The sequence below is a fragment of the Fusarium subglutinans genome (assembly GCF_013396075.1).
Source record: "Fusarium subglutinans strain NRRL 66333 chromosome Unknown NRRL66333_c0000042, whole genome shotgun sequence".
NCBI lineage: Eukaryota > Fungi > Ascomycota > Sordariomycetes > Hypocreales > Nectriaceae > Fusarium > Fusarium subglutinans.
This window is the reverse complement of record NW_023502105.1, coordinates 85961-98182: the sequence shown is the minus strand read 5'-3', so window position 1 is coordinate 98182 and position 12222 is coordinate 85961. Positions and strand designations below refer to the sequence as shown.

General features: G+C 48.0%; 3 protein-coding genes across 3 annotated transcripts; 2 read left to right on the top strand and 1 right to left on the bottom strand.

Moving 5' to 3' along the window:
• Positions 1-1525: 1525 nt before the first annotated feature.
• FSUBG_4619 (family inorganic phosphate transporter) lies at positions 1526-3617 on the top strand (the record flags this gene model as incomplete). Its single annotated transcript, XM_036682628.1, has 6 exons — positions 1526-1627; positions 1676-1761; positions 1809-2111; positions 2160-2370; positions 2424-2612; positions 2673-3617. 6 exons carry the CDS (start codon positions 1526-1528, stop codon positions 3615-3617), a joined length of 1836 nt encoding a protein of 611 aa, XP_036539795.1.
• A 196-nt stretch (positions 3618-3813) lies between these two features.
• Positions 3814-4770, bottom strand: FSUBG_4618 (uncharacterized protein; the record flags this gene model as incomplete). Its single annotated transcript, XM_036682627.1, has 3 exons — positions 3814-4229; positions 4283-4615; positions 4692-4770. 3 exons carry the CDS (start codon positions 4768-4770, stop codon positions 3814-3816), a joined length of 828 nt encoding a protein of 275 aa, XP_036539794.1.
• Positions 4771-7721: 2951 nt separating this feature from the next.
• On the top strand, positions 7722-8627 carry FSUBG_4617 (transcription factor atf21; the record flags this gene model as incomplete). Its single annotated transcript, XM_036682626.1, has 1 exon — positions 7722-8627. The coding sequence occupies one exon, from the start codon at positions 7722-7724 to the stop codon at positions 8625-8627; it is 906 nt and encodes a 301-aa protein (XP_036539793.1).
• Between the last annotated feature and the right edge of the window lie 3595 nt (positions 8628-12222).

Sequence of the window (12222 nt, the reverse complement as noted above, 5' to 3'; positions counted from 1 at the left end):
AATAAGGTGAAGGATATCTCTCGATAACTGCATATCTGTCGCGTAACAGGGCCACCTCACTTGCGAACAGTTAGAACCATCAATTCACCACTGGCTACCCTAGAGCCGGCCCTCAGGATGGCTCGGCCGAAAGATCAGAGCTTCTCGAGAGTGTGACGACTCGTCACTATCAGGATATCTAACTTTTCAGCCAAATGCAAGACCCTAGGCAACAGTAAAGGTGATGAGTATATTTTCCGTATGTGTTTATTGGTGTTCTTCACCTTTGTGCGCTGGGGGCTGAAGCGTCTTTTGATTTCACAAAACCTTATCAGTGACGACTCGTCAGAAGACCGAGCATCGTGAAGATGCTGATTCTCAGCCTGAGACCACATTTGGTACGCTCACCAAATTTAGAGCAATGGAAAAGTAGGCTGCCATAGTTTGCAGTAACAGACATTGCGTCGCCAGCCAAAGTTCGGTGTAGTGCCAGTCCACGCTCTTGATCAAGAGCCTTACCTTGAACAGATGCCACCATCCCGTAACAGTCAATGCAACTAAATCCTCAGTGGCATGGTGGATGGCTCTGTAGAGCTGACTGTCAGGGTAAGTCTTGTCAAAGTCCTTGTACTTCAATTGATATGAGTAAGATACATAAGCTTTGATCACAATCTTGACAACTTTCATGTTTTATATGAAAGCGGTAGAGACTCCCTGTGATCTCATTACTGCACGAGCGTTACAATCAAATATAAGGTACCCAGAGTAGCGTTTGGGAATTGGCTACCAGCAAAAATAAAATAGAGTTTCCTATTGCATCATTCGAGGTATCATGACAAAAGACATCAAGGTTCTCACAAACTCAACAAGGTAGTCATGATGCCGGCAATCTTTGATCTCAAGCCTCCTAGACATTGACTAGTGGTGATAGTTTGAAGAAAGAGGCTGGCTAAGCCAATGACCTTGAGAGAATTGATAATGCACTAGATACCCTGGTCATGAAGTGCATCAAGCCATCCCTCAATCATCATCACTGAGCAGTGGCGTGTTGCCATATTTTCGGCTAGAAATATGTCAAGGTTAATGAACCTTGCTTTGAGCTTCCTTATGAAGTAATTCATGATCTTCTTTAGAAGTACTGGAATCGCAAGTCGTCACTCTGTCGATTTTATCTTCACGCGGCTACCTTTGATACTCCAGCCGTGAAACCCTTTTGGAGGCTCCGCGTCCCCCCATTTGTGGCTGCATATTTCACTAAACCTTTTCACAGTTAGTCCGAAATCCAATGGCCATATTCCTCAGCGGTAGCCAATAAAGTCACGCAAATTGTCATCAGGGTACTTACACTCGCGATAGCATCACCTTGATGGCTTCAGGGTCCGTACCTTGATGAGCACTACACTTGTAAGCAAGAATATTATGTAAGTCACAACAAGTAGAAATACCACTGTTCCAAGGAGGAGACCTTTCTGAATCTACTTCCTCTCTTCCTCTTCACATCTCATTAGGGTTTCCTCTGTACTTCACTGTCTTTTTCGGATTCAAGATGGCTAAGAATAAGGTCAAGAAAGGAAACAAGAGCAAGGGTGCTAAGAAGCCTAGCATTCCTCCAAAGGCTTTACCTGTGACACTTCTCTCTGGGTTCCTGGTAAGTTTTCTTGATCCATAATCATGGAACTCTCAGCTGACTGTGTAGGGATCTGGCAAAACGACTCTTCTTCAACATATCCTTCGAACTGAGCATGGTCTCCGCATCGCGGTGGTGGTCAACGATATTGGAGCGTATGTTCCTACTCCCTTTCCGCACTACCAAAGTCTGACCTCTCTAGTATCAACGTCGATGCCTCCCTCATCAAGAAAACACACCATCTTTCAAAGACCCAAGAGAAAGTAATCGCTCTCCAGAATGGCTGTATCTGCTGCACCCTCCGCGGTGATCTCCTAGAGGAGCTAGTTCGTCTAGCCCAACTTCAAGAGTTTGACTACATCATCATCGAGAGCAGCGGTATCAGTGAGCCCGAGCAGGTCGCTGAGACATTCGACTCGAGACTTGCCGAGCAGATGGATGCCATGGGGTCCATCGAGGGTGCCCCTGGTCTAGATGCTGACATGATCAAGGTTCTCAAGCAATTGTGAGTACTCTCCAGCAAGTGAGGGAAGAGATGCTGACTTTTTGATAGGAAAGATGCTGGTGGTCTTGAGAAGTTTGCCAGGCTCGACACCACGGTCACTGTCATTGATGCTTTTACTATGTTACATGACTTTGACACGAGTGATCTGCTTTCTTCAAGACGTGACGATGTCACGCCTGAGGATGAGAGGACTGTCTCTGATCTTATGGTTGATCAGATTGAGTTTGCGGATGTCATCATCCTCAACAAACTCGACATGGTGAGTTCAAGAACGTTCCTTCCACAGGGACCAATGAGCTAAGATAATACCAGATTGATGCGTCAACGAAACCTCGCTTGCTTGACTTGATCAAGAAGCTCAACCACCGCGCCAAGATCCTCGAGTCGAGCTACGGCAAGGTCGATGTCAAGCAGATTGTCAACACTGGCATGTTCAACCTTCAGGTTGCTCAGTCAGGCTATGGATGGCTTCAGGACCTTCATGCCATGACCGTTCGGGAGGTATGTTATACTCGCGCCCAGACCATCTTCCAATAGAGCCTCGTATACTGATTATGCTAGGTCAATGGCCGTAACGTGCTTACACCAAAGCCCGAGACTGAAGAGTACTCTGTGCGAAGCTGCATTTACAGTCGTCATCGACCATTCCACCCTCGTCGACTCTGGGCACTGCTGTATGACAAGTTCATTCTGCAGCTTGAGCAGCCCGAAGACGGCGATGAGGAGGAAGAGGAAGAAGAGGAAGATGAAGACCTTGAGATGGTCGATTACCCAGATGATGAGGACTCAGCTGGAGGTGCTGTAGTTGACCAAGACACTTCTGACTCCTCTTCATCCCGAGGAAAGCGTTCAGCCCCATCATCACCTCGCAGCTCCCATTCCACCCTTGAATCTGCCCCTTCACCTGAGTCTGCATCTAAGAAGCAAAAGTTCGATGATTCGGAAATGCAAGACGCAGATGATCTCTTCACACCTTCAAACGATGTCATCCTGGAAACCAAGCGCAAACATCCCATCTTTGCACGACTCTTCCGCTCAAAAGGTGAATTCTTCCTCGCAACACGGCCCCACCGCGCCGGAGACTGGTCCCAGGCTGGAGCTATGCTCACACTAACCGGCGGACGTCCATGGTTCTGCACTCTTCCTGCGGAGGAGTACACGACCGGCGATCCCGAGGTTGATGGGCTTGTGCAACATGACATCAAGAAAGGTGGAGAGTGGGGAGATAGACGTCAGGAATTGGTGTTTATCGGAGAGAACCTGGATCACAAGGCTCTTGAAAAGATGCTGGATGAGTGTTTGCTCACTGACGCTGAGTTAAAGAAGTGGGAAAAGGTCATGAGAAATGAGAAGAAGAGTGATGAGGAGAAGCGTGAGGCGCTAGAGGATCTGTTCGATGATGGATTTCCCGATTGGCCGGAGGATGACGAACATGAGGACCATGAGGGACATGATCACCCGAATGGCTTGAGGTCGATAAAGAAGCACTTACAAGAAGTTGACTAAAGGGGATAAATCTCAAAAGAAAAGTCATGTTGTGTTGATACTGGTATCCGCCTCTGTGAGCTCCCAAATAGCAAAACTCCTAGCCCCTTAACCGTTTTGTTCCCATGTTTGCGTAATATCTTCTCTTCGATGTCTCTGTCTCGGCGCACTAGCCCATTCTCTTCCAGTCTAGTATGCGCCATCTCCCAAAGACCCATCAAACGTCCCCCATCATAGCAAACGCCGTATCAACAGCCTCTTTTGCCACAAACGAAAAGACTTCAACGTCCTTTCCCATCGAGATACTTCCCTTCGCCCAGCCCCCAACCAAGCACCCCACGTACCAGATCGCAAGATGTTTATTGTATCGATGTACCTTGTTGATACAAGTTCTCTTCATGCTCCGTCGTAGATCCGTCATCCAATCGCCCTCCTCATATCTCACATCAGTGCGTTCCATCGGGCAGAAGAAGTCGTGCGCATCTTGGCTTGAGCCTTGCTCTGGTTCTGTGGTGGAGAAACTGATGCTGAGTTGCGCTGGTCGACTTCGATATGTGGCGATTCCGAAGACTGGGGTGCGGCAGGATGATGATTCGGCGCATGAGGAGCTGGTTCGGTGATTGGTGGGTTGGCCTGGGAGGGTTAACGTCATGTCAAGTGACGTTGCAAGTGACATGTTTTCTTACTGCAAATGTTTCCAACGCTGATATACTCGCGAACTAAAAAGTCCATAGCTGGCCTGTCCGGTTCACCCGCGTCTCCCGTCCAGTTCTTGAAGATGGCCGTTAGAAAGTCCTCCATTGTATCCTTCGTCTTAGAAAGCGTCGCACTGGACTCGGTCGCAAGGCTACAAGCGTGGAGTATATCGAAACATCGCTTCAGTTCGGAGTCGTCGAGATCGTCAGGAGTTGTGATGGATCGTGGGGTTCGAAAAATGTGATCGCCGAGTTCGAGGGATGTGAAGAGGCGATTGCGGGATTCGACGCTGGATCGAGGTTCGGGCGAGGGACTGTTGCTGCCTATCAGTATTGGTTCCGAATCATCTGGTTCTTGCTTGACAATTGCTGGAGCTGTGCATGGTGGTACGAAGCGTACAGGAGGGTTGAGAGCGGCACGGGCGAAAGGGGCGGAAGAAGCATGCAGAGGAGCGTTGTGGAAGAGTAGAGGAGATCATGTTGTTGAGAAAAGTGCTAATCAAGAGAAGCTCTTCGATCTCGTGTTGCGGCAGTGAATCATCGCGGCAGCGATGAAAAAGGATTCTGCTGGTGTCCTGGATATACTCGACGAAGGAGACAAGCATCACTGCGCAACAATAATGGTCACTCAGATTTACAGACACTGGAACCAATTAGAACCACCGGAGAAACTGGCTACAGAAAACGGGACTGATATTTTATTTCCTCTAACTGCAATAAGAAGCCAGGGCTTTGGGCAAGCCAGCAAAGGGAGCGTTTATTGGCATCGGAGGATAAGCCTCGGCACGGACCTGAGAAATGCAATGCTCCCCCGGAGCCTGACGGAGGTTGGGCAGAACGACGTGCCTTGAACCTTACCAACACACAAAGACGGAAATAATGGTCGTATTCTCAACTGTCAGTATGAATCTAGAGAATCGTCATGGCATCTGATTTCGCCACCAGACCCTAGTACTCTGCATACTGCCCTAAGATCTCGGTCAATCTCGGCTTTTGATGGATGGGGGAGTTAGATACTGTACTGGTGGTTAAGCCCGCATGGGTGCCAAGTACCAGCCAGTACCTTGCCAATACTGCAGCCCATTAGGGTGAGAGATACCTGTGTGATGAATTACGGTCGATATGATAATTTGGACATTCTTGGGATGATTGCAGCCGGAATTTAGGGCGATACTGACTCCTCAAGCCCTTCGATACACACGTTGGTGCCATTGGTTGGGTAACGTCTCTTGTCCTTGCTCATTGATAAGTAGGGCTCGGTGATGTTCCCAGAAATATTATCAGTCATTAAACCACTGGGAGTGGTCCTTCGGCAATTCCTTTGCACAGTACAGTGCCAGATCACCCCCAACCCCCTGGCTATCTCAACCCATTCTCAAATGACCTGTTCTTTTCGATGAAGACAAGTTGTTCTCTCCATTAAACCGAGGGTTCCTATTCATGTAGTGTACCCATATTGGAGGATCTTTGTGACCACTGACCATCCGCGGAGGTACATAACAACCCTGGTATGTGATGTCTCCATCCAAGACAAGTAAAACAAGGCAATAGCCCACCCGTCTCAAGGACTAAGGATCCATCCTGCAGATCTCTGAAATTTCTTCTCTACAGTACGTCCAAGGATCTTGAAGTTCTCACGCAGTGCACAGGTTACTGTTTGTTCTGCAGATGCAAGAATGGTGTGATGAGACTCCTGTCACTGACAAAAGGGCCATCCATCGTGGAGTGCAGTAAGCTTGATCAAGGCATCAATTTGTTATCTTCCAGCTTGACATGCAGACATCGATGCAAACGCATCATCATGGTATCTGCAAGATCGGCCAATTTCTAAGGTGACTCATGAGATGTATAGTAGCATTCGGTAGAAAGAGAAAAGTCAATTCAGAATGTATAACTGCTAGATAACACGATGCAAAGAATGTGATGTCAAAGGGACAGCATCTCGCAGATGTAAGGTAGTGTAGACTGCGCCCCCCATTGCAGAAAAAAGTCTTGATCTTGTCCCTTTCAAGCCATGCTAGGTACGTACGTACATTGGATGGCCCTGTAGACGGCTCCCGGCTCCGTGAGCGCTGATTGGGTGCTGGTTTAGGTTGACCAATGAGGGCTTGGCTGGTGAGTGTTGCATCCACGTCAGACTCTCCAGCCAATGTACATACATACGGATATGGAGACGGGCGTGTTTTCTCCATCTTGCAAGCTACATGCTTGTAGTATTGATAACTTGCACTTTGCTTGCCCATTTGGTGTTCGATGGGATATTGGCATGCATGGCTATCGTTTACATGATAGGACCCGTAGTCGCCCTGGAAAACGGTGACAGAGTGTGCGTAGCGCCGATCTTTCCTTGTCTTCTCTTTTCTTTTGTTCTCTTCTCTCTTATCATCCCCCCCTTGACATAAACAACAAGCCATGAATTATTTATTGCCTTATGCGTGGGCTGTTTTGGCGTCGCGCCCCTGTCAAGTCCAGGTATGTACTTGTGTTTTGTCCGGACCTTATCCACCAATCATGGCCTTCGGACTTAGAACCGAGAAGTCTCATCCAATCACTGCCCCCCTTTTTAATTGTCACAGTCTTCCTCACACGCTGCTAGCCTCGTCTGGGTCTAGTAGTCCGTGAGGAACCCCAGGGAGACATGGTCTGTAGTCTGGGCATTGCTGCAATCGTCTCATGACGTTGGGAAGATCTTTGTTTGCCCCAATGTCTCACAGGTCGTTTGGTTGGCTTTGGCTGCTTTGCTTTCGTGGGTGCCAGGGTGCCCATCCATCAATGCCTTGATGCAGCTTTGTCCTCGGTGATCTCCATGTCATCTTTTTAACTGCCGTAAGACCCTTGATCTGAGCTTCATTCACTGGTGTAGCTATGTAGTTCTTTCACAATTGTGCAATACCTAACCCAATTGCGAATGGCTTCTTCTACTATCCCCGCGGGTAATACTCTGGATTGCTTTCTAGGCATAGCTTGAGGCGGACTAAAAAGTGACACATTTGGCTTAAAAGGCCACTCCTATCGACCCCTCACAACCCTGTCTCCAGACCCCAGTTGCGTGCATCTACATATCCCCAGGGCTAAACTCATTCCGTACTTGATGGCTTGGGCTTGGTGTCCAGTTCCCCTCTCATGTCTTGTCATGCCCTGACTCTGGCAAACACCATATTTAGTGCTACAGTACGGAGTACATTGGTACTGTATGTATCTCGCCGTTCGTCCCACGCCCCCCTCTTGGCTCCCGCATTGTCCCCCCAAACCCGGTCCTCCACCCTTCTTTTGTGCCTCTCTTATTTATAACATTTGCACCTCGCCTCAGTTTGCAGGGTCCAAGCTTGACTGCTAATATTTTATCTCCACTACGGTTCCTGGCTTGACCAGAACCTCAAGGTCTGACTCGACCAAGCTATCTAACAGCAACACCATCCAAGTTGCAGAGATGGGTACCATTTACCCTCCTTTCCAACAACAACACCATCCTCCCAATGATGGCAGCCAGCCTTACGACCCGAACATGCAACTCATGGCCCAGGACCCATCGGGCTCGAATTTATACGGCACGCTTCCCCAGAGCCCTTGGGAGCAATGGTGGTCTCCTGGGAACGCCGCCTTTGCCGAAGCAGCAAACATGGCCGCCCCAAATGCCTACGCGCAAGAGCACCAACAACACACCCAGTACGCCTACGATCAAGACTCCTCGACGCAATGGGTATCCAATTCAACCTCAATTCACAGCTATCCCGTCCCAACTCCTTCCACAGAGTCAACGAGCGTAGAGAATGCGACCGGTGACTCCGAAAGCCGTCGAGGCTCTTTGTCAACCCAGCCCGACAAACGAAAACGTAATGCGAGTCGATCCGCAGCCCCCAAAGCTCCAATACGCACATCAACTCGAATGACCAGTAAATCAGAAACAGCCGCAAAGAAGCCCAAGGGACGCGGCAAAGGCAAAGGGAAAGGCAAAGCAGCAGCAAAGGTCCAATCGACAAAGACAAGATCGCCATCTCCCGAATCAGAAGAACTCGACGAGCACAGCAAAAAGGTCCAGGAGAGAAACCGCATCGCCTCCAACAAATTCCGCGTCAAGAAGCGTGAAGACGCTAAGAAACTTCGAGCCGACGAAAAAGACATGGAGCGAGTAAACCGCGACTTGTCAAGCTGCGTGTCCGAACTCACGATGCAGGTCTACGAACTCAAGATGAGACTCTTACAACACACCGACTGCGAATGCCACTTGATTCAAAACTACATTGCGAGTGAAGCGCATCGATATATCCAGGACCTGGGCGAGGGAAAACAGAACCACGCGACCCCGCCACTTTGTCCATACAACCAGCACAATTGAGAGAGGCATCCATGTACGATTACAAGATACGAAGACGACGATTATGACGAGTCGATACGATAAAAGGTTCGGTCGGCGATTTAACGGGTTTATTTATTAGAATGCAGCGGAGGAGTCAGTGCGATTTGCCAGACCAAAAGAAGATATCGAATACGATGGGGTGATATGTTACACTTCTTGGTCTTTTCTTTCTTTCTTCTATTTATCGCGACTTATTTCTCTGCGAATTTATGGAATTGACGTGTTCAAATGGCGTTGGGAAGCATGGCAGTAAGAGACCAATGGACTTTATTGGCTCTGCTGAATGGCCAAGGCTACATGCAAATTTATGCTCTAATGCTTGTATTACTTCTCACTTTCAATCAAATCATGTCCTAATATCTGGCCTGTATCACCTTATCCAACCGTAAAATGTCAATACAAAACTGGACAAGGTCAGACCACGAGAACGGCTCACAGACACCCAACGGTCGATGTATCGTAGTCTTGTCTCTTGTCTGTCCACAACGCATCCCCCAAGGGATCTCAGTGGACAGAGGTCCTGTGCCCGGAGGCGATCCTGACGCAAAGATTGGCTGGGCAGAGAAGCCACAGTGTTACAACGGTCCCCGGAAATATTATCGCGCTGAGTTAGTATGTAGATTTTCAGGACCAGGGGGCCACAGGAATTTAATTCTCGGAGAGTACTGCAGCTTATCACAGTAGGCTATTGATGAGCCAAAGACATACCAACTGAGAGCGGAATGGTGGCACAATCACAGACATGCTATCTTCTCGTTCCACCACCAACAATCTTACACGCTTGTGCCAACACTAAATGGACAACGTTCAGCCCCGAAATCTTTTGTTCTATTCTACTTCCGGTATAGACTGACAACGGAGTGTTCTCCGACGCCCTATGGTTTCTGTCACCAATGGCCAGCTCGACTCGATTCCACACAGACAACGAATATGATAGCATCATCAGACACAGCAGAAAGACAATTATCTGGATACGTATCGAAACGCGCACGCATACTCTTAGCTATGACCAATTCTACTGGGATCAAATCGAGATGGAGTGATTGATAATGTGCACACTGCACAGCGCAAGAATCCAATTGATCGCACTGGCCTAGCTCGAGCCCGACCAATCATGTCTCCAGGGATAGAGCCTCCGAGCCAATTACTGTGACACGGACGATAACACCGTAGCCAATCATAACCCTTGAGCCTTAGCACGTAAGATCTACAAATGATGCCTCACAAGACGAGCACGTCAATGGGTTTAGCTGGTCAATAGAACAACAGGTTCAGTAACAAGCGTATTTGTACTACATTACATCTGGACAAGGCATCGTTTTTGTAGCACCCAATGGTAAGTTACATGGGTACTGAAGCAAGGAAGTTATTATTCTGGGCGTAGTGACATTCAGTTGGTGCTCGCCAACATGCGTTGGGCTGACTGGAACTTCTGCCCAAGAAACATGGGTGCGGCTACCAATGAAATTATCGGAAGGACGGTTCTCCGATCATGATGAAAAGTGGGAATTTGTTGGGGGAAAGTAAGTACTGGAGATTTCGAAGTGCCCCTGTATACGCTCCTGCTCACAGGGAGCCTTGCTCCATCCAGCCAGATCATAAGCAAGACGATGTGGCAAACATGCAACGATTCATGCATGGAGCCAAAGCAAAATACACACTTTTCAAGGTCAAGCTCAGCCCCACGTCACCCTACCAGGCAAGCTGGCAGAAACACTCTAGATTATACTCGTAGCTGTTAGGTAAGACCTGGAATCACATATGATGAACTGCAAGGGTATCACAGTTGACGAAATGATTGCGATATGCCTTGTTTATCCCCGCCTTATGATTGGCTTTGAGTGCGTCTTTGCGCCGTACCTTAGGGATCCGCAGCGTGGTCTTCGCTCCCCCCCTTTCTTTCAATGCTAGACGTTAAAAAGACGCAAATTACGATAAACTTGATATAACTTCTGCTTAAGTTCACATTATTATATTTCTATAAAGAGCTGAATTCCTTCCGCTCACTTAACTCACTTCTTCATTCGTTTCGACATATGGATGTGTGCGTGAAATCTGCCACTCGACATCAATTCACGCAACGATATTCCGAACATGAGAGACATAAGAGAAAAGCAGTGGCTCTGGGTAAATCTAGACTTCGAATGGGAAGACTATCAGAAAGAGCAAGGAATGGACTACCCCTGAGGACGAAATGAACAGCCACCAAGATCGATACACAATCACCCCTGCACTTCGATAATGCATGTCGATACCGACCATATTACCGCGAACCGATACGGGTACTGCGAAGAATCATTGAGTCAAGTAAAGCGCCAATTCGAGTGAGACATGCAGACAAACGTGTGTCTTGGGCAAGCATTGCTGCGCCCGTTACCCAGGCACGAAACAAAACCACGTACCCCCACAGGTCGAATAAGCTGCATCAAAGTTGGCAATCAACTACCTAGTTGCACTCGCTTGCTCCAAGCGCTAGAGACTAGGACTATGCGCGAAGACAACTAGTTAATGCCTCCAAGTTGGTCAAATATCCCTTGAATCTGTAGCCTGGAAATTTCCAACCCATAAAACCTCGGCCAGGCGTAGGGCGACCTGGTTTGCTTGGCCCTAGTAATAATAGAGTGTGATAAGCAAGGTCCAGGCCTTGGTGGCCCTGTATTTCCACCTAAGGAGACCCCGGCTGGGGGCCGTTGGCCAACAGGAGATAATAGATTGAACTACTTGAACAGGCAAATGACATACAGAAATGGATGCTTGTAACAACCAAGATAAACAGCAAGATTCATGTATTGGTCTTATTTTTGCCCTGTTTTCCAAGCCATTAAGTTGGCGAATGCAGCAGCATCTTGCCGATGGACAAAGTGGCCCAGCCATGCTCAACCAAATTCGTAAAGGAGACTACATCCAAGGCCCCAACCAGAAGAATCCTAGTTCAAGAAATATCGTGCCACATACGTTATTTAAGAATAGGTGTCTCCTTCCTGATTCGCTCGGCGACAGCTCCGAAACCTCGTCAGCTTTAACAGGCTGTGAACCAGGAAGTTGCGCGAGACAATGCTGTATGGCTCTTGGTAATTGTATTTAGGCGAGTCTATCACACCAAGGAAACACTTTTCCTCTCGATAGTTATTGGCCGAGTGTCCTCACTTCATATCCACCTAACTAGTTGTTCTAGTCCAGGTGGTTTGGGAGTTAAGGGTGTCGGATCCGTCTCGAATATTCACTTCTTTCACACACTGTGCACTATATCCATAATACAAAGCTTAAAGCAGATCATAATGAATACCACGATTCCCATCGCTTTGTCTCTGAAGTGATCCTTTCTCCTCGCGGGTGCTGTCACATCGGAATATTTGATGCCTTACACCACCCATTAGCCGTGTTGGTTAACAGACTATAAAAATCTCATAGACGAAAGGGCTGGCAGAAGTCGCCTATCGATCGTAAGACAGGGTTTCTTGTTGAAGGGGGGTAAGACTCAATGCATTTGTACACTAATATTTCTCTTACAGTGTCCAGGAGTATTTGAACAAGAAACACGATCTAAGCATCATGAACTATACCTTGTAGCATT